Source organism: Solanum pennellii, chromosome 8 (genome assembly GCF_001406875.1).
Source record: "Solanum pennellii chromosome 8, SPENNV200".
NCBI lineage: Eukaryota > Viridiplantae > Streptophyta > Magnoliopsida > Solanales > Solanaceae > Solanum > Solanum pennellii.
In genome coordinates, this window is record NC_028644.1 from 2,072,039 (window position 1) to 2,094,750 (window position 22,712).

At 31.1% G+C, this 22,712-nt stretch overlaps 2 protein-coding genes across 7 annotated transcripts; one reads left to right on the forward strand and one right to left on the reverse strand.

Annotated features, from left to right (window-relative positions):
• Nucleotides 1-7,099: 7,099 nt before the first annotated feature.
• On the forward strand, nucleotides 7,100-10,520 carry LOC107028977. Of its 4 annotated transcripts, none has more exons than XR_001457904.2 (4): nucleotides 7,100-7,214; nucleotides 7,491-7,669; nucleotides 7,988-10,024; nucleotides 10,114-10,520. XR_001457904.2 is itself a non-coding variant. In XM_015230244.2 (4 exons), exon 4 carries the CDS (start codon nucleotides 8,073-8,075, stop codon nucleotides 9,966-9,968), a length of 1,896 nt encoding a protein of 631 aa, XP_015085730.1. In that variant the 5' UTR covers nucleotides 7,100-7,214; nucleotides 7,491-7,544; nucleotides 7,638-7,669; nucleotides 7,988-8,072; the 3' UTR covers nucleotides 9,969-10,520. The 4 variants fall into 4 exon arrangements, 3 of the variants coding, with proteins under 3 accessions (XP_015085730.1, XP_015085729.1, XP_015085731.1); XM_015230244.2 differs by having other exon boundaries at nucleotides 7,491-7,544; nucleotides 7,638-7,669; nucleotides 7,988-10,520; XM_015230243.2 differs by having other exon boundaries at nucleotides 7,491-7,537; nucleotides 7,638-7,669; nucleotides 7,988-10,520.
• Nucleotides 10,521-12,066: 1,546 nt separating this feature from the next.
• LOC107028726 (probable glycosyltransferase At5g25310) lies at nucleotides 12,067-18,140 on the reverse strand. 3 transcript variants are annotated; one of them, XR_001457871.2, is made up of 6 exons: nucleotides 17,985-18,140; nucleotides 16,132-16,655; nucleotides 15,909-16,039; nucleotides 15,277-15,625; nucleotides 13,547-14,587; nucleotides 12,067-13,456 (listed from the first exon to the last, which is right to left on the reverse strand). XR_001457871.2 is itself a non-coding variant. In XM_015229903.2 (5 exons), exons 2-5 carry the CDS (start codon nucleotides 16,576-16,578, stop codon nucleotides 13,898-13,900), a joined length of 1,617 nt encoding a protein of 538 aa, XP_015085389.1. In that variant the 5' UTR covers nucleotides 16,579-16,655; nucleotides 17,985-18,140; the 3' UTR covers nucleotides 12,067-13,897. The 3 variants fall into 3 exon arrangements, 2 of the variants coding, with proteins under 2 accessions (XP_015085389.1, XP_027774885.1); XM_015229903.2 differs by having other exon boundaries at nucleotides 12,067-14,587; XM_027919084.1 differs by lacking the exon at nucleotides 17,985-18,140 and adding an exon at nucleotides 17,488-17,915 and having other exon boundaries at nucleotides 12,067-14,587.
• Nucleotides 18,141-22,712: the final 4,572 nt, after the last annotated feature.

Below are 22,712 nucleotides of genomic sequence, written 5' to 3' on the forward strand. Positions count from 1 at the left end.
TTAATGATAACGAATAATGGTCTAAAATCAAAATATTAAAGAACCATGTACCTATATGTTGTAAAAGTCTATTTGAAATAATTACATTATTGATTAATTGAGTTTAATGTAGGACCAAATGTAACAAGTGGACCACTATAGACCAATTGAACCTAGACAAAAAATGTTAATTTATTCAAAATGTACACTTACTTTTGGCTCAATGAAAAATTAGTGGAATATAACGGTGGTGATTGTTTCAAGAAGTGTGAAAATAATTTTGAAATATTTTACCTACGTTATTTTATTAAAAAATTCTAACTAAATTTTTTGTTTATTTAAACATTATTCTTAATTCTTAATAATGTCGATAACTTTTTTAAAAAAAATAAAATAAATGGTTGTATTGTTCGTGCGGGTGGGTCCCATGAAACATTAAAGCACGTGCGTGTTGTCGGTTGTTTACCCGACATGACATCTTTATACAATCATTTGAACTCTTCTTCCACTATAACGATATAATATTATAAAATGAAATCAGCGTTTAGATATATAATTTTACGTTAATTGAATTTCATTAATCCACATCATAGGGTGTAATTTCATATTTTTCAAAAATTATATGAATAAATATATAATGATATGAAGTGTAAATATACTTTTTTAAATTTGAATTTTTATGTTTTTTTTTAGAAATATTATTTGAGATAAATATTCATCATTATATTTGATATTTAATAATAAATCTAATTTGAGAAATTGTAATAAATGATTTACGTATGTAAAAATGTTTTTTTTCGGATAAATCTTGAGTTCAAATAAAACATATCAATATTAATAAGAAAAGAATAAAATACAATAATGAAGAAATCGTATAAAAAATAATGAAGAAAATAAAATAATAACATCAATAAATTGTATGATAATTGAGGCAGACTATAATATTAAATTTAACTCTAATCAACAATCGTCTCTTCACCAACACGAATTGTGGTATAGTTATGACATTATTTCACTTTTAATCAGAGGTCTCGACTTTGAGTATGGAAAAATTATGTTGAGAGACTATCAACCTCATATGGGTGTGCGATTCAAATTTAATCGAAATTTTATGATAGACTCCAAAAATCGGGTGGAAGAAAAAAAATTCTTCTTCTCTTTAGATTATTTTTTTTTAATGATTTTTTTTTTAAATTGAGACTTGATGGATTTTTATTTTAATTTTAGAAAGGTCTATGATGTTTCCCTCTTTTTATATTTTTTTGTCCTTAAAAAAAAATTATGTTGTCTGAGGACTGTCCACAAGAAGTTAAACAAGGAGCCGATAAACATGATCTAATCATTATTAATCCTATTTTTTAAAAGTTCCACATAACTAATTATTTAATGATGATTATGATTTCTATGGTTATAAATAAATGGAAACTAATAAAATATAAGTGTCTGTCTTCTTTATAATTTCAAACTTAATTTAACCATTCGTGGATACCCAATAATTAATAGTTTAGTTGCCTGGCACCAAAATTAAAGGATAATTTCAAAATGATTATTCAATTCTGTACAATTATCATATATTTTTTTAAAATTATAAAGGAAAGACAATTTGATGCATAAATTTTTCGCGTAAACATGATTCGAAGAAAAAAAAAACACCCCTAAAAATGTGATATATATAATAGAAGCAAAAAAGAAAATATAATACGAATTCAAATTAATTATCTTTATCTTAAATACAGGATGATTATAACATAAGTAATCAAACTTGAAGACTCCTAACAAAAGAGAGCTAGTAGATTCTAATTATTCAACAAATCTTTAATTGTGTCTAATCATTGTGTTTTAGTTGTCTTACAACTACATCATTAATTCCTCAACTTGGCTAACCTTTTTTAAGCAATTATCATATAATTAGGGACCATCTAATTAAGTTTCGAAAAGTAAAAACATCATGATTTTAAATTTACTTGGATTAATATAATAGAAAATATAATGCCAATTCAAATTAATAGTCTTTTTCTTAATTAATTAAAGAGTTTAGATTTAAGACTCGAGAATAAAAAAGAAATCTATTATAAATTCTAAATTTTATTTATTTTGCGCATGTTCTCAAATGTTTATAAGTTAGCTACTTAGAATATGATTCTCTTTAATTATACATATTCATCTAAATAAATTGTAAAACTTCGTATATTTTTGAATGGAAATCGATTTGTATAATTAGTGAAGATAACATATTTATGTATTTAACTAACTTTATTACCTACTAAAGCATGAATGCATGTAAAAAAAGTAATTTATAATTTGAATAAGGTATCTAATAAAAATACTCTATCATGAGCTCGACCTGATGTTTAATTAAGATATATTATTATTTTTTGAGTGTCAAAATAAAATTTACAAATAAATCTAAAGAGATATGAGTGTCTTGAGCCAATAAAAAATTATTTTTGATCAAGTTGCATGATTCAATGATCAGTATTAGAAATCTTAATAACTTAATTGATTGACGATCTGAACTTTCATTTTAACGTTAATTTTATGGTTGATGTCGATATCATGTGCTTCTTACGTGGCACATAAACTACAGTACAACAAAACACACGTGTACCCACACGTGCATCCCAAATCAAAATGACTTAGTTTCATTTGTAGATGTGTTCAACGGTCAACCCATAATATTCTTATTACTAGTATTATTCTAATATGAAATTACGGAAATAATATTTTCCAACAAATTAGAAAAAGAGCTATATTAGAAATTGAAATCGAAAGAGTAATATTTTTTCCGTTCATTTTTTCTAATTATTAAGAGATTTTTTTTAAAAAAAATTAATAACCCAGTTAGTTGATATTTAAATTTTTCTAATACTATATTAACTAAAGTTCGATTACCTATCTTGTAATTCTCTCTTTTCCTTATTTCTTTTCGTTTAAAAAAAACTCAGAGAAAGTTAAAAAGAGATTTTATTGTAATATTAGCTTTAAAACAAAACTCATTTACGTATTTATACATTTGAATTTTCACGAAATTTAGAATACGTGCACACACACATATATAATTATTCATCGAAATTGTATTAATGAACCCCTTGCACCGATCTAACTTTGCCCCGACATTACAAAATTATTCATTCAAAAGATTCCCACACGTGCAATGGTGCATGTGCAACGATTGCCAAGAAAAAGAGTTAGTGGACTGTATCATGGGCCAGCTTTGCATGGATATTCGTGTTACTAGTGGGCCTTACATATCTGGCCCATGTGATTAGCTTAGCTGGTAAACATGTGATTAAGCTCGTTAATCGGATTTGTTCGAATCGATAGACTCGTAAAGATCGAAGAGAAACTTCATAATCTTATTAATAATAATGTTAATCGGATTTGCTCGAATCGATCAAAGAGAAACTTCATAATCTTGTTAATAATAATAGTACTGATTCCTTAATTAATCATTTTCCCCAATTAGAGGACTGCACGTGTGATTAAAAGGAGGAATATTTGTGAAATATGCATTTATGCCGCGGCCTTGTTAAATTACAATTTTGTCCTCACTAATGCTAATAAGCTATTAGACCCGAAATAATTGCTTTTAAATATCATTGAAGAGTAAGTTGGAGACGTATCGATCTATATTCTCAATTTTAATACTAAATGTGAATTTTATTATCGATGCGTAGATATTTTTTAATTTAATCTCATTTTTCATATTAAATTTAGATTTAAAAACAAAAATTTGCGAATTCATAAGTAATTTATATAATAAAAAAAGTTAAAAGTTTGGTTCGACTAGATTGATACGAAAATTGCGTGATAGCTAAATGTTGCAAACTGTATATTGCAATATCATAATTACATTTAAAAAAATTGCATTTCAATACACAAATCTCTTGCTGAAAAAATTGTATTTTATATATATATATAATAATTATTTTTTAGTTTATATAATGTATATATTGAATATCTTTGATTTCTATCTGTGTATTTATTTTATTCTTTTTTGATATTTTAATTTTTTTTCTTAATAAATATTTTAGCTCCATCACTAGTTTCCATTTTTTCCCCCTATCTTTGATAAAAAAAAAAGGGGAAAATTGTACATAATAGCAAACATTTAAATTAAAATAAATCCTATAGCTACTGTTTGAAACATTTGTACTCCGTAGCAAATTTGCACAAATTTTGCCATTTGGTTCGGACCCGCTCATCAAGCGGAAGATTTATTTTTATTCAAATTCATTCACTATCTTTTCTCTCCCATTTTCTTTAGTTATCCCTAAAATTTCTTCCAAATCAAGTATTTTTAATTGGTTGTGGCCCACCCTCTATCTTAATACAAATCTGTTAGTTATTTTTACTCTTCCAATTTCTTTCAATTTTTCCTAAAATCTCTCTCCAAATTCGATTTTTCTTAAATTAGTATATTTCCTTATACAAACACAAAAGTATAAAATGCGTTTGTGTTTGTATAAAGCGAGAGGAAACTGTATAAATACATATATTTTTGGTTAGCTTTTGCCTTTCTCTCTTTCTTGTTTTATACAAATTTTAATTGTATATAGTTTCTCTCTTTTTCGTTTTATACGATTCGATTCAATTGTATATTTCCTGCCCAAATCTCTTTTATCTTTCTCTCTTCCTCATTTTATACAAATTCAAATTGCATATAATCGTTAGATACACTTATAATTACACATACAATTCATCTTATACACTTCGTTTTATACAATTCTCTGCCCAAGTCTCTTTCTCTTTCTCGTTTTATACACTTCATTTTATACAATTCACTTTAATTGTATATGTATAGCGAATTATACATTTATATGTTTGCTATGGAGTGCAATTATGCAAACTTTGCTATAGCATACAAATATGAATTTTATGTTTGATATATGTGAAAGTTGCCCTAAAAAAAATTCTCGAGTTCAAGCTCTAAAAGTAGAATGATTTTTAATAAAAAATATATATGAAACTTTCCGATATAAAATCAATCAATTAAACTCCGAATGATTAAAAAAAAGATACGAAGAACTTAATAAAGAAAGGGGGAAGAAATATTCGACTTTAGGAAAATTTGACCACTTTTTTCGTTTACCTTTTTGTTTTGTTTTTTTTGTTTATGTCACAATGACATAATCTTTATTTATCAAAATAAAATACCATATTTTTTTTTACCTTTGTGTGTATTTTTTGGCACTAAAATCTTTATTTTTTTGGCTTACTATACTATGACCTAATTTTTGCATCAAGAAATTGTCAATTTTACTTTTTCCATATCACAATTATAATTCAACTCAAAAGCCTTCCATTTTAATCCATATAAAGTTGGTGATGAAATATGATATTGACAAGTTCAATCAATCAATGCTTACTACTTTTTACCTTTCAAATAGTTTAGTGGAAAGGTAGGAAGTTCCAAAATGATACTAGCTCTCTCCGTTCATTTTTACGTGTTATAATTTTTGAGTCAGTTAGATTAATTTAATAATTTAAAAATTTAAAAACAATACAAAATATACTATAAATTACAATCCTTTTCATATTAATATAATAATAATAAAAAGCTACATAGCTTAAAGCTTTACAAAATTCATACGATTTAACTTTCAAAAACCAAAGTTTTCGAGTTTAAGTCTTTAGAGTAGCAAAATAATATCCTCTTATGTTAAATGATGAGGATCTGAATTAGTCGAAAGCCTAAAACTGTTACCAAACAAATAATTTTCACATGTTACTGAAACATTGTTATGTAATCAATATGTACTCATTTATTTTTTTGTAAGTTTATTCATTTTAGAACGACTTTAAACATCACATGTTTGGACATTAGAATTGATAAATATCTAATGTTCAATATAAGTGATGTTCATGAATTTTTGCCTAAAGTTTAGAGAACAAAAGGACTTTATGTCTAAAACTTTAGTAATATAACTTTAAATATTTTATCTAAAATTTAACTTCTGACATTGCATATATGAAATTAATTCGAAATAGATAATATGATAAATTTTTATATTACGCAATATATACTTGTCTTAAATGATGATCTCAAAATCGGATAGTTGTACCAAATACCAAATAGGGTACCATACTCTTATGTTTTGCAAAAAAAGTGAAAAATAGTGCTTTCATTAGTAATATTATCATCTCTTTTATACCCAATAATAAAAGAGCCAATAAAAAAAAATAGAAGGCCAATTAACAAGTTGATGCTTAAAAAGTTATAACACTATATTCTTAGTATTCTTTAATTTGACATCTTTAATTTGTAGCCACTTATTGACTACCTTAGAAATAGACCATGTATATTATTGTTATGATGCAATATATAGTAATGCTTTACTTTAAATGGCCATCTTATAAGTTTGATTGTGACAATAATGTTTTTAATTGTATGGACAATTTTATTGATGATGAGGGATAAGTTTTTCATTTTACTTGATATTTTTTTTTTTGAAAATGTTCAAAATTTATGTATTTTAAAAAATATTTTAGACGAGTTTTTAAAAAATATACTTTTGGAGGATAAGAATTAATTTATAGTTAATCAATTTGAAAAATATTTTTGTTAATTTTACAACCACAATTTATACTTGACTAGATTTTCAAGATGTACTTATCGAAACTATTTTTTTTTCTTTTCAAAAACACATTTTCCCCGTTAAAATCTAACCAAACATCCGAACTCTCTAACATTTTTTTTTAAAATAATAATAATTAAAAACACATATTTAGACTAAATAAGCTAGTGTTAGAGCGACCTTAACTCTGCTGAATTAAGGGTTATTTGCGCTTTTATCCTATTCTATATTGGTCTTTTAACACGGGGTATAAGTTTATATTTTTACACCATAATACCTCACAAGTTATGCTCTAGTCTACGCCCTTAAGTAACTTAAGTTCCGCTAGACATAAGTTTGATTTATTACAGACGAAAACTAAAGATCAATCCATTTGAATGACACAATTAAATGCCGACTTAATGGGCTCAAATTTATGGTCTCTTTGTATTAGGCCCAATATATTGGATAGGAAGGCCTGAATAGTGTTTGGGCCCATAATTCTAACCCGAAACTCTTTAAGACTTCTTTTCACCAGTCAGATCTAAATTCCAATTTCCAAATCCCTAATTTTATTTTATTTTCAGTACTTTAAACTGAAAATTCACAAATCAATTACGTTTGGATTTGATTGGATTTTCGCATTCACTGCTGCTCGCCAGTGATTTTCATATTCAGGTTTGATAAATTTGGCAAAATTTGATTTTTTTTTTGTGATTTCTAGTAATTTTCACTGGCTATTAAGCTTTAGTTAATCATAATGGTTTTTCGAGTCAGCTTGCGTTGTTGCATTTGGGTATAGGAGAATAATCTGCTAAGATTAGATAGATGAAGATGAATTACCTGTATTGTAGTTTGTTTCTCATGGTATTCGTTCTAATATTTTATGACCTTTAGTGTTGTTTGGCAGGGTGTATAAGAATAATGCTGAATAGTTTATTATTTCGTATGTAGGTGGAGAACCATAAGGTCTCACGTTCAAATCCACTAGAGAGACGAAAGTACTGGGTGATTTCTTCTTATCTGTTCTAGATGATTATGTTTTTAGGTTAAGAAAGAGAGTTTGCATTTTGAAATTATAAGTATTGCTGTGTTTTGCAGCTTGTTCCGACTTCCAGGGAGTGTAAGAAGAGGTATTTTTCATATTTAGTTGCGTTGTTTGATTCCCAACTTTATATACACTAGTGAAAATAATGAAGAAAAGAAACAGTAGCAAAAGGAAACAACATGTAATAATAAGATCGAAGCTTTGAATCGTAGGAGAGTACTAATACTGCTATTAATCTTCTACTGTGATCCTTGCCCTTCATATCCTCCTATTTAAGGTCATGTCCTCGTTAAGCTGCAGCTGTGTAATGTCCCATCTAATTGTGTGAGCGGTAAATTGTGTGCGCTAATCTATATCACTCTGTCTCTTAATCATACGTTTTCTCTATTTTTCTCTTTTGCAGAGAATCCAGTTTTGGTGCATTGCAATAGGACACATAGGTGACATTTTCTAAAAAAGGCATTGTCCAAGGAGATGAGAAGGTTGATATGCTCATGAAGTCGGAGAAGAAATCCAAGAATAGGAAAAAGAATGTTGTCACTGATGATTCGGAAGTGACAAAGGGCGATGTTAAGGACGTTGATCATGATTCATGTTTCAAGGAAGAGAGTCTCTCTTTTACAGGGATCAGGAAAGAAAGGGATAAGACAAAGATGGAAACTCAAGCACCTGGCGAAAGTGAAGATAGTTACATCAAGATAAAGAAAGAAAGAGGTGGTGGTAAACAGCATGGGAAATACAGTAAAGACGGGTGTGAGGATACTGTTGAAAATGTTTTTAAAAAGAAAAAGAAGTTGAAGAATGAGCAGGATATACTTATGATGCACGATGCTAGTTTAGACACCAAAACACTTGCTCATGAAAGTGCGAGCAGAACTCATGAAACCAAGGCCGTTGAGACTCTCGGCGAGGGCTCTGGTGGAAATCTTACAGATGAGGTGAAGAGGAAGAAAAAGAAAAAGAAAAAAGATAAGAGGGGAAAAGATGGACAGGTAGATATCGTGGTTGGTGTCATTCAAGGTGTTGTTTCAGCTGACGAAGTGAATAGGAAGAAAAGGAAAAAGGATAAGAAGAAAAGAGAGGATGGACTGGTAGACGTCGTGGCTAGCGTCATTCAGGGTGATGTTTTAGCTATAGATGAGATGAAGAGGAAGAAAAGGAAAAAGGATAAGAGGAATAAAGAGGATGGACAGGTAGATATCGCGACTGGCGTCATTCAAGGTGATGTTTCAGCTATAAATGAGATGAAGAGGAAGAAAAGGAAAAAGGATAAGAATAAAAAGGATGGACAGGTAGATAGCGTGGCTGGTGTCATTCAAGGTGATGTTTCAGCCATAGAAGAGACGGAAGATAGACAAATAGATGATGCTAATATCAGAAAGATGAAAAAGACAAAATTAGGGCACAATTCGAAAAATCTTACTAATGAAAAGACTGAAAAAAGAGTGAGATTTTCTGATAATGTACAGTTTTTCCATCCAATCAGTGATCCTAGCAATGAGAGGCATGAAAATAACAAACAAGAATTATTGCTTGGCAAATATTTCACACAGGAAGAAGATGAAATCGTCAAAGATGCTGTTTGTAGATACATAGAGGTATATAATTTGGGGGATGAGGGGTTGCAAAAGGTTTTGAATTCCAAATCTTATCCTAAACTAAGGGGCTGCTGGAAAGAGATAGGGAAGGCTATACCATACAGGCCTTTCACAGCAGTTTATCATCGTGCACAGCGTTTGTTTCGAATGGGAGAGAAGCGTAAATGGACTGAAGAAGAGTATGGGATGCTTCGGAAGTTCCAGGGAGCACATGGGAATAAGTGGACCCTCTTGGCCAACGAACTTGGGAAACATCCGGATCATGTTGGAAATGCATGGGATAGGATAAAACTGGAAAATCGGAAGAGAGGACAGTGGGATCAGGAGGAAGTACAGAAATTGTTTGATTTAGTAAACACCGATCTGCAACTTAAGCTCTCTGAAGAAAGGAAATCTAGGCATGGGATGCTACGGGATAATATTTGCTGGAGTTCAATTAGTGACAATTTGTCCACCAGGATTTCCCATCATTGCTGCAATAAATGGTACAGACAATTAACATCCTCGATGGTGGTTGCAGGTGAATGGGCAGATACTGATGACTATCGCTTAATTGCTGCCCTTTTTGAACTAGACGCAAGCTGCATAGAGGATGTGGATTGGGACAATCTTCTCTCCCACAGGCATGGAGATTTATGTCGAAAAAGATGGAAAGAGATGGTGCGTCAAATAAGTCAACATGAAAACAAGTCATTTGATGCACTAGTAGAAGTGTTAGCAAAGAGATACCGCCCTGATTTAGTTGGAGCAAGGGAGGTCTGGGATAGTAAACCACTTGTTCCATGACATGTTTAACACTCACATGAGCGTTTCTGTAGAGAGAAGAGATGCTTGAGGAACTAGTATGCACTACTGTCTACAACTTAGCGCGTCTCTTCTTTACTTTATTTCTTTCGTTCTTTTAATTTTTGTGAGGTTTATATGCTTGTAGGAGGTATTAGGTACTCGTGAAATAGTAGAGGTGCTTGTTGGCTTGGGCACCAAACATTATCCATAAAGGAAATGTTTACAGATGTTTTGGAAGAGAGATTCTTTCTTGTCTGGTGGAAAGAAAATTAAAAAAACCTTTCACAATTTGATGTTATGAAGGATTGAAAGAGATAAGCCGAGGGTCTATCTGACACAACCTCTCTACCTCGCAAAGGTAAGGACAAGGTCTGCGTAAATCTTCCCCATCCCAAACCCCACATGTAAGATTACAGCGGGTATGTTGTTGAAGTATATGTTGTGTACCTGCCTAAAAAAAAGATTACAAAATGTTATTAGTATTGCCCATAGCCTCATACTCCTTTATTCAAATGCATTTTTATCAATTTGGGTATTATTTTTTGTATCAAATGAAGGGGTTTCATCGATGATACATCGGTATGTTCGAATCAGTCCAAGATTTGATTCTAAATAGTTTCCATCTAAAAGTTGCGTTATTTTGGAGTTATAACTTATAATCATCAAAATTTATAGGAATAATGGTAATAAACACAATTAAAGTATGAATAAATGAAGCAGTAGTAAATATTGACACATCCATTTTTGTATAATAATAAGAAATAAATTTTAAAATATTGTCAAAAATGAGAAAATGTGAGAAGTTTGGGTGGTAAATGCTCCTCCATTAATAAAATACTTTTGTAAGAAATTAAGTAATGTGAGGAGCAGTGTTTTAAAAGGCGGGGGCGTGAGGCAAGGCGTAAGCCTCGAGATACGGGGCATAAGTCCCATGAATCTACCGGGCGTAGTCTCATGTATATTCAATTTTATACTTTTATTACTAATAAAATAAGCAAAAATAAACATTTCAATGATTTATGATTTAATTAATAATCAATAATGAAGAAAAAAATATTATATTATTATTTGAGGAATATCATTACACCAATAATAAAAATATGATCTAAAATAAAAAAACTAAAAAAATAAATTAAAAATGTTTGGACGTACATTTTTACGCCCAGGACTAATGTTTTTATGTTTAGGACTTACACCTCAAATTTTAAAACTTACGCCTTATGGATCTACGTTTTTAATTTACGCCCCAGAGCGTTTTTTGTACACTCTGCCCTAAGACTTACCGCAAAAACGTTTTCGAGAACACTGGAGAGGAGTATTTTTAATTCTTGAAGGAATGAATCAATAATCTATGATACCTTGTTAGTATATGATATATATCACATATCACAAGGATCGTGGATTATTTTTTTTCCAAAAAATTGTCAAAAATATCGTTAAACTATGTGAAATTGAACAAAAATGTCAAGTTAATAGTTTGGTCTAAAAATATCTCTTCCAAAAACACCCCTACCACTAATAGTTTGATCTAAATGACAAAATAAAAATAGAAACAAGAAATAATCAACTTATAACTACACCATGTAATTACTAGGCAATTCGTAGTCCCTCCCTGAGATTTGGTGAGTGTAATTAACCCCGTCAATAACACTCAATTACTTATTGACAAAGAAATTAAATGACCAAGCAAGATATACTAATTACACCAAATCGAGTTACCGGGTTGACTTCCAAACAACCCTAATTGTTTTGAAGTATTGAGAATAGTTATCATAATCTACTTTTAATCATTTTAAAAAGTAATTTGACAATAATTCAAAAGGGTAAAAATAGAAAGTAATACTACCTCTGTTTAAAAAAGAATGACATCCTTTCCTTTTTTTTAGTTTGTTTAAAAAAGAATGAGCTCTTTCTTTTTTTGGTAACATTTTAATTTCTAAAAAAATGAAACTGTATCAACAAGAGCAATCGCAGCTTATTCATCGAGAAGCCATTCGCGGCACACTGACTAGAAATCATCTGCGAGAAGGCTTCCCACAAAGGTCGAGCTATGGGAAGACAAAGGTCGAGCTATGGGAAGATGCTTTGAAATCACTTAGAATGTCTGAACCTCATAGCAAAGATGTTACAGATAAGGTTTACAAGGTCATCAAGTTGAGTTTTGAATCTTAAAAACCTCAGGATAATGAATTATACTCTAAATCAAAGAAGCAAACATGTCAAGAATAAGAGAGGTGACATTCGAAGCTGTTTCTTGTATTGCTCCTTACATCCCGTGGCTATTTCAACAGATGATCTCATAAAGTGTTGGTGGGCAGAGGGGTTCCTTGGTGTACATGACACATATGAAGAAGCTTACAACAGGGGAATGAATCACAATGCCTGCTTGCTACAAGAAGCTGATCACAATGTGGATTATTATGTGAAGATGCATGATGTGGTAGAGTAAAATCACTACACATAGAGAGTTGTTCTTGTGATTTCACACCAGCAGCAGAAGAAGGAGGAAGTATCAGTTGCATTTTGTCATTGGCTGACAGAGTTACTGCTGCAATGCAGCTCAAGTCAGACTACACTTGTTAGCTCAGAAGTTATGGTTGAAAGAATTACCAAAATTAAGAACATTGAGGAAGCCATGGGAACACATAGAGGAACTTAAGCTGATCAATTGCTATGAAATGGAGTTGCCTTTCTCTATTCAAACCTCCAATAAGATCAGGCTAATAAAAGGAACATCAGAATGGTGGAACCTACTGAAATGGGATAACAACAACTTCAAGTCAAATTTAGAGCATTGTTTCCTAAAGAAGTAAAACTGATGACAGGTGATATACCAATTAACTTTCAGATTTGTCATATATGTCAATGACACTAAGCATAAATGTACCATTCAAATGTTAACAAGAGCTTCACTTTCTGTTGCTTCATTCAGGGAACTAAAAAGGCAGAGGAAGGAACTTCTTGCACCAGAAAGACAGAATTTCGAGCTAAAGTTGATCAGTCGAGTTTGCTGTGATGTAACTGCTCCTTGTTTGTACTGGTTGTGTTTTCTGATGCTTGTATTTTAATTGCTTGATTGTACATGGGGTAATTTCTTGTTTCAATTGTGTTGTGTGATCATCGTGTTTATTTGTAAAGGAGGAATATCATTGAATATATCTTGATCTTTCTTCTTCTTCTCTACTTATCTTTCCCTCAGTTCTTCTTTCTTTCACAAAATAACCTGTTACTTAAAAAAATTCATAGAGATACACGCGACCATGTCAACATCAACATACCTTCGTTTCACTTCTTCCTTGCAGTTCATTTCCACTTATATCATTTTGATTGTACCTTGGCTTGAATATCAATGGACTGGCCTCCTTTTCTTGTGTTGTTCCTCAAACATGAGATCATTCCAAGTAGTAGTTCAATATATTGGAAATCTGTGAAATGCTAGCCATGATGTTTGGACAGAAGTTTTAACCACCGTTCCTTTTGCCCTTCAACTATACAACAAGAACAACATATTCAGTGGAATCCCACAACTATAATAATCAAGAGAAAACCTGCCAGGTATTTTGACTTGGAATACGAACTGCATTATCTGAGTTAGTCTTCTGCAAGCAACGTACGATTTTGTCAAAGTATAAAGCAGTTTCTTCCATCAGAAATTGCTTAATTCATCCATGGAACAGAGGTAATCTGACTAAATTCCTTTATAAAATGGCAGCCTTCTACAGCCAGCTAGTCTTCTTTTTCTAGCCAAGTGGCAGAAGCATATAAGTGCACAAGTTAAGAGAACAAAACCGGCTGTAGCTCTTGAAAGGTTTTTGTATATCAAATCCAAACGGACAAACTCTCGAGGTCATGAAGACAGTCAAGTTGGAACAACTAGAACTCGAGGAATTATGATTATCTGCAATACTTGACAACCAGAACTCAAGAAACTATGATACCTGTGATACTTGAATCTGGTTTAGTCTGCTAAACCAAATCGAATGCAAAATCATATGGAACAGATCATATCGAGTCGGTTTTGAGTTCCAAATAAAATGCTTCTGCAACATCTTGACATTATTTTGCATGGCCTGGTAACGTCGCAGAGGTATACTTAATAAAATCTCCTTTAGCCTAGGAATATCTTTCTCAGAAACAACCACAGAAAAAGCAGTCCAGTTTAAAACTTCGATAAACGGAAGGGCGAAATTATCAGCAATGATAACCGGAACACACTCATAATATATTGCCTCGACAATCCTCGGGCTGTTCACTTCATAACCCATCGGGCAAAGGCAGTACTTGCTTGATTTCATGTGTTCAGGATAAGACATAACTTTTGAGACTCTATGGGGTAGAGGCCCGTAAATTCTTATGGATTCGTCTTTGTCCCTCCAATATTTGAGAAGTTTGGGACGTACTGGACCATGCATATTTCCAGCGAAAAAGGCAAGAATCGGGCGCTGTGACACTCTTTTCCCACCAAGGTTTCTAAGAGGCCTCCTGGGATTCCTTATAGTGGTCTCGGGAAGGGAAACGTCCTTCCCAGAAACAAATATTCCTTCAGATATATCTGCATTGCAGAGAGCTTTTATAGTGTTTCTACTCAGCTCCTCATGATCTTTTAGAGTATAAGGTCCCTGTAAGAATTTGCTAAAACATATAGTAAGAAAACGCAAAAATACTCATCAATCGAAAATGCATAACCAGAAAAGAGTTCAACACATGATAATTGCAAAAAAAGGTTTTCTTATTTGTACCATATACTCCTCCCTCCGTTCCATTTTCTTTGTGCCTTTATTTGACTGACACGAAGTTTTAAGGAAAAAACGACTTATGAAACTTGTGGTCTAAAACAAGCCATAGATTATAAATCATCTCAGGAAAGGTAAAATGAGAATTTTACAGTTATATTGTTTATAAATATAGAAAGGTGACAAACTTTTTGGGACTGACGAAAAAGGGAAGAGTGTCATAAATTGGGACAGAGAGAGTAGTTTCTTATGCAGGAAAATTCTTCTTATAACCACCCCACCCAGTCCGAAGGTCATTGATGCACGGTTCGAAACTCCATGGATAATAGATATGTTCATCTGCCCTACTCCACTTAAATACTAGGTTTTTGATTGTGACAAGGTTTGATTCTTTGATATGTGTCTAATCCGCACATCACATGATGTGCCCTTACGACTAAGATAAGCCTACACTTTTCTAATATTTAAGGAAGTCCAATTCCCCAGGCGTAATAGCAAATTTAAAAGTTTTATGTCCAAAGAAGAATGCGAAAGTAATACATAGTTCAGCAGACAATATCGATACAGATGCATACCCAATCATGGCAAGCAACAAGAAAGTGATCTGACCCACGTGTGCGGTTCCAGAAAGGATACTTTGAAGCTAGCATGTTCACGTAGTTCCGCAGGAACACTGATAACGGCTTAAGATCATGTGAGTTTACCACATATCGTGCCTTTTGTAGCTGACGCGCGCTATATGGCAGATAGAACAGGTGAGCCTTTTGTGGATCCCTTGTCACAAACTGACGACTATCCTCCATCAGCTTCATGAACCATCCCTCGGATGAATAAATTCCTCTAAGATAAGGTTGATGAAAAATCGGCCTTTTCCCTTCTTTGTAAATGTAAACTTTGAGTATAAGCTCCATCAACTCATAGCTCCTGGAATGTCAACCTAATTGTGTTTAAAGAAAAAGCTAATTTTGAAACACAAAATGAAAAAGATATCCATAATAGAAAAGGCCTCAACAACCAATGGTTGTTTAGTGAAAAAAAGCTAGTATTTTATCTAGGATAAATCTAACTGAATCAAGTGATAATCATAATAAATAAGACTCTTCTTCTTTTTTATGACAAAGCATAATAAACACGATTCTTTATCAGAGCATATCATAATAAATCATCTGAAAAATAAGCTACCTAAAAAATATAATCAAGTACCTACCTCTTAAAAGTGGATACGTTCTTGAATAGAGGAGTATACAAGTCCTGATCATCCATAACTAGTGGGGCATTCTCAATCTCTCGTTTGGCATATGCAAGTGCCTCATCTGGAGTCAAAGATGCTATGTATCTCTGGAAAATTGATACAGTGAAAAAAAAGAAAGTCATAAGGCGAACGAGTTCAGTAATAATCTTAAGGAATATAAGCACAACGAAAAACTTACCAGCATATTGTTGGACATGTTTCTAACAGGTGAAGAAGGGAAAATAACTTTATCTACAGCATTCACATGCTTCCTACTTTTCTGCTGTCTCGAAACTTGCTCTCGTCTTTCCAGAACCTGCTGTGTTTCGTTCAGTCTATCTGTAGAGTTGAGTGAAACAACTAGGGGGGCATGCTGACTAAGTTTAAACCGCATATCTTGACTCGCTGGAAGTTCCCTCAAGTTCTTTTCATGATTCAAATAGCGGGAAGATGAAATCTCCGATGGTGGGAAGAGGATCCATTCTGTAAGAGGATAAGGAAGTGTAGAAATTTGAAACATTATCCTAAATACTGTCAGAATAGCACCAATGAAAACCAGCTTCTTCCAGTCAATTCTGAACATCAGAATAGCAATTATTTTACGCAACAATTTCCTAATCTTCATCATGTTGCTAAAAGAATGCATATCTATTTCAGTCCCTTAGGCAGCCTAAGAAGTCCATCTCATACCTCCAATATGCTCCAAGACTCAAACAGGAAGATCTGTGAATTTAAGTTTAAACAAAATGTCAGGTACTTTACTGAGGTGAAGTATAATACACTCAACCACGAACAAAGGCGATACTCTAGGATCATTTACAAGGCAGAAACAAAAACTAATTTAAGCAAAACATCCAAGTGCAAAGGTGAAAGGACATATATAAATACATTGTTAATGTAGGTATCTATCAGTTCACAGTTATTTCTCTTTCAACAACCGATTATTTGGGTTGAACTCCCCTCTATCACTGATTACCAATTACAAAGAAAAGCCACAAAGGCAGACAGACTAGATAAATCATATGAATAATTGTTGAGAACCAATTCTAATCAGTTTCTATTAACAGAGACAGGAACTAATCATCCAATAATTAAGAAGTTTCCACTTCACGTATTTGTATTGTTGTAAGAAACCAAATCATTTTGAAACAAAATGACACAAACAAACCAAAAGAATGGAGAAAATAAGGAAGGAAGCACTGTCAATGTTGGAGTGGTTACTTTGTCAATCGAGGCGAAGTTTGAGTATTCATTTATGTATTACGCCTTCTATATATATTCCACTGGCATACAACAACAACATACCCAGTGTAATCCCACAAGTGGTTTCTGGGAAAGGTATAGTATGTAAACCTTACCCCAACGTTGGGAGATAGGGAGGTTTTTTCGTATAGACCTCTGCTCAAGGAAAAACATATCAAAGCAGATAGTATATACAAAGCATGACAAAGCAAAACATGAAATAAAAAAGGAACAACAACTACAATAAAATAGTGTGATAGTCAAACTACAAGTGACATTATATAGTAATAGAAATCGAAGGATAAGAAACTACCCGCAGATTCTAGCAGCATAACATACCCGGTGTAATTACATAAGTAGGGTTCGAAATGGGTAAAGTGTAAGCAGACATAAAATAAAAAGACAATTCTGGCCAGACTAAAGCTACCTCCAGCTTCTTACAGTACAAAAATTGTGCCAAACTAATACTACAAACTTGTGAAATCCCATAAAGATCCTCTTTTTAAGTGAAAAAAAGAAGGTAAATCCCAAGAATTGAAAAGGGGTTTAGCCCTGTTTCTCCACAAAATCAAAAATCAAATCTTTATACTGATTTCTGAATCCAAGAACCTAAAACAAGTAATAGTAGCAGATTGGTTCATTAAACATTCATACAAAATAACATATAAAATCACTGGAATCTGAAATTATCAAACAAAGGGTCAATCATAAAAGATTCCATATCCGAATTTACAAATCAAAAAATAAAATATTTAACAATTCAAAATGTGTCACATAAATTACGATATAAAAAGGAGTACTATTACATACCTTTTTTTTTAAAAAAAATTAATCCTAAACGTACGGCAGAGCAAACAAATAAAGGCTGAATTTTGTAAGAAGGAAATTGAAGAGAAAATGAATTTGGATTTAGAAAGAAGAAAACAAAGGGAAAGTGAAAGGAAAGGTGGCATTTTTTTTTTCTTTCATAAATCATAATTGCCTGTTTGGTGGTTAATACCAGTTGTCAACTTGTACTTTTCTTATTTTAATTATTGAAAAAAAAATTGTATTTTTTTCCCTTTTTAATATAGTTTCGTTTTAATTTATATGGTGTTATTTGATTTGTTATGAAATTTAAAAAGAAAAAAAAAGAAGAATTTATTTTTAATATTTTACCTTTAGTATTAATTATTTATTTCTAAATTATTTTCAATATCTAATACTACTAATAAGGTTTGTTTGGTCATGTGAGATGAAATAACTGAAGTTAAAGTTTTGTTTGGACATGAAATTTGATTATTATTTTTTATTTTTGTTCACAAACATGAAAAGAAAATTCATAAGTGGAAACTATCAAGACTGTCTCAATTATTCATATAATCTTACTAAATGAGCACAAAAGTATAATACATTATAACAAAGTTATTCTTTGAAAAAGTAAAGTATTTATTGATCGAATTTTAGTTCAATAAAAAAGTAAAATTGAACATGAGTTGTCGTATAATATTTTTTTAACAGAATTGAACATGATCAAATGTATATTTCAGTGTAGTCAATTGGCATGTTTCAGTGGCTAACTCGATTGCATAGGATGTCCAGTGCCAGTCACGCGTCCTCTAGTTTGGAGCGTGACACTATAACAATTCTATGACCCCTACATCAAATCAATGATTTCAAGTATTCAAATTAGGGTTGATTCCACCATAGAATCTATCTTAAAACCATCCCCCATCAATATTCACCAATTCTATTACATTCTACACATTTTTTTTTAATTTTTTTTTATGTGGATGAAGTTTTTTTAGGTTGGATGAACGAAAGGAAGGTCAATTTTAACCTTTTCCAGAATGGGGTATTGGACCCTAGACACTTAATTTGTCGATCGAGACACTAATTAATTTCTTTTTTCTCTATGTGCTTATTTTAGTCTGTTTAAAAAACGAGTCATTTATTATAATAAAAAAAAATTAATTTTATAATTTTATTTTTACTTGAAATAAAATAATTTACATCCAATCAAATATTTCATTAAAATTATTCTAAATCACGAATTTTAAATTTTTTTATTTTTTTCTCAAATATCATGTCAAGTCAAATAGTGTCATGAAATACGACAGAGTATTATTATAAAAAGGTTTAGTCCTATTTTTTTTTTAATTCATTCTTGTTCTTCTCTTTAACTTCTCTAACCTCCACTAGTATACTCCCTTCTTCATACCATATAATGGGTATTTTTACGTTCTTGTCATTGATCCTTAACTTGTTGCAGCTCAAATACAACGAGACCAACATGTTTGAACAACATCCTATAATAACTAGAATCGCGGTAATTTCTTTTATAATGTATTGTATTGTACGTTGGATCAAGCTGAAATACACAAGGCACTATGAAAACTACCTTGCTTATTATGTTCCATTTCTTGTGAATTTGCTTCGATGCCTCTTTATAGCGAGCACCATCTCCCTCTTGTTACCACCCTACGTTACACCACTCGTGTTAATCAGTTGTCTTGTTCTTCATGTAATGAAATCATTGTATTGGATTTTCATGAAGATTGACGAGCATTTTGGAGAGACGGAGTTTTGGAGGAGAAGAGTGGATCCTACTTTGTGTTATCTGAGGAGGAAGGTGAATAGGGCAAGAAGAAACATAGGTGAATAGGGCAAGAAGAAACATACTTACTTACTAGTATTGCATGCTTTTGGGGGATGATTTATTTTCTTGTTGAACAAGGTAACTAATTTTGCTTTTAGGGTTTCATTGGGTCCTTCCTTATTAAGCTATTGTTGTTGTACTAGTAGTAGTAATATTTTGTTGTTGTAGTAGTATTTGTTGTTGTAGTTGTTGTTGTCGTAGTTGTAGTAGTAGTCGTTGTTGTTGTAGTAGTATTTGTTGTTGTAGTTATTGTTGTTCTTGTAGTAGTAAGGGCGGAATCTATTCTAAAATAAAAAAATGAACGAGTAACGTCTAGAAGTTGTTGCGCCTTTTTGTGATAGGTTTATAAGAAATTTTAAGCGGGAGACAGGGGGCGAACCCGCAAGTTCTTGATGCATGTTGTAATTGTTGTTGTAGTTGTTGTCGTCGGTAGTATTTTGGGGTTAAAAGGGTAAGGTTTTGATATGTTTGTATGTTTATGTAACTTTTTAATAATATAATGTTTTAAATAAAGTGGTGCAATCTCTTGATTGGATTGAATTATTCATAAAAATTCCATCTTTTTTTTTTTGTTGATTTCCTTAAAATGGCCACAATTATGTGAATATATTAATGCTTTATTAGAACATTTTGAAAAAGTTGAAATTTATGTCAAAGGAAAAAGAAGTCAACTTAAGCCACTTGTTGAGTAGTGATTAATTAGTGGATTGTTTTTAAGATTTATGATTAAATGATCACAATTATGTACGAAGATTATATAGTTAAGTTTCTACTATTCCCTAAACTCTAACAAGATATCAAGATCATTTTATTGATATGTGTGTTAATTTATGTAACTTTTTCCCAATTGGTATAATATATACAATATACTCAAGAAGAAAGATATATGGCTCAAATTTTCATATAATTTGTAGCTAAATAGTTCCTAACTTAGATGATTTTTCATATAATTCGTAGCTAAATAAAATTAGCATGAGATTTTTGTTGTTCAGCTACAAAAATCTTGTGAATAGCTAATTTTCTTGTGTTGGTTTAGGAGAGCATTTTAATATTTTTATTTCAAGTCATATTGAAGTGTTCTCCAATTCCCAGTTGCATACCTTGAAACATAATGGCCTAATTATTCCTTCATTATTTTTTTTATCCTATGTAATTTTTATGCCATTTATCTTCCTATTTATTGCTAGGAAGATTTCTTCTAGTATAAATAGTGATGGTCTTTATTTGATTTGAAACACACAACACACAAGAAAAAATATAGAGTGAAAGAGTTACTTAGTCAAAAAGAGAGCTCTTATTAATTGAAAAAGGAGGTCATGTTCTTTTTTGTGGAGCTTTGGACTCAACTTTTGTGCAGAGTTGTTGAGTTATGCTTTGTGAAGGTTGTTTGTATTGTATCTTGGAGGGGACAAGTCAAGAGGATTACGTACTGCTGGACCAGTGAAAACATTTAATGCAGTGGACTTGAATCTCTTTAAAGAGAACGAGATATCCGCGTCTTAGCCTGAAGAGATCTATTTCTTCATTTTTACTATTGTATTTTTTGCTATCTTATAAATTTTTCACTTTAACATCTTGTATTAGTAATGATGAGAGGTTATAATTCAAAGATTTTTATAAGAACTCAAATAACATCACAAATTGTCATTGATTTTAAATAAATGCACAATAATAACAAAATAAAAGTTTAGTTTTTAAATATTGCACAATCTTGAACCTATATTTATGTGGTAATTAATTAGGTGTCTAATTGTCAACCTCCAATTCTTAATCAAATCCTAGCTAACCCTACATGGATTTTTTGCTACTTTATGAACCTTCATATTACTCCCTTACACTAAAAATTTAGCTCAACTATAATAGTAGCTCCTAGTTCATTTGACCTAATTTTTCCAACTATATAATATAGAAGAGCTCATTAAAATATTAATATACCTAAACTTTTGCTAACCTTCCTTATTCTTCCCTTTACTATTAATGTACAATATGGGATTAGTTATGAAATTTATCGATAATTTTCAGCTAATTCTAAGTTAAATGGAATCAATATAAAAATTTTGATATTGAATTAGTAAATTTTACGTATAGCTTATTTCTTTGTTTTCCACCATGCATGTTATAAATAAAGGGTTGTGTTGGGTAGCATTTGCTTTACTTTGGGGCTATAATAAAGGGTTGTATTGGCTAACATTTTATTATAATTGTTTATTTTGAAAGATCTCAACTCTTCGTTTTTTATTGGTCAAATATATATTTTCAAGACTAATAACTTATAAGGATAAAATATTGTAATTTATGCATTATTTTTTATAAAATACCAAATATTATAAACGAACTATTTATAATAAAAATGACATATATAAAAAAACGAAAAGAGTACTTTTTAAGACTTATACTAAAATATTAATTAGTAATAATTTTCATATGAGGAGTGTCATTTTCTAAAAGCTAGCAAGGTTCAAAGAACGAAGAGACTATTGCATATGGAGCAAGTTGACACTACCATATTTTTTTAAAAGAAAAATAAGCAAATGCCTATAAAAGTAAAATAATTATAAATATATATCCCATTACATTCATATCATAATAAATAATTACACTATATATTCATTTACTATTTCACTTAACTGATACTAAATTAGTATCATATATATCGTATTAATAGCATTAAAGCTGATGATCTCGCTGAATTGATACTAAATCAGTATATATATATATATATATATATATATATATTATATTGGTATCATTAAAGTTTGTTGTTAAAAAACTACTCATTAGTCAATGATACTATAAGAGTATATATACTGTATTGGTATCATTAAGACTTGTCGTTATAGAACTATTCATTAGTCAATAATACTATAAGAGTATATATCATTATAACTTTTAATGATACC

Excerpts from the sequence above, each read along its gene's own strand:
- LOC107028977 (XM_015230244.2), top strand. The coding sequence starts at position 8,073 with ATGCTCATGAAGTCGGAGAAGAAATCCAAGAATAGGAAAAAGAATGTT.
- LOC107028726 (XM_015229903.2), bottom strand. The coding sequence starts at position 16,578 with ATGCATTCTTTTAGCAACATGATGAAGATTAGGAAATTGTTGCGTAAA. Across the intron at positions 16,040-16,131 it reads ACATGTCCAACAATATGCTG|AGATACATAGCATCTTTGAC; the intron begins GTAAGTTTTTCG and ends TCAATTTTCCAG. Across the intron at positions 14,588-15,276 it reads TTGTTGCTTGCCATGATTGG|GGACCTTATACTCTAAAAGA; the intron begins GTATGCATCTGT and ends AAATTCTTACAG.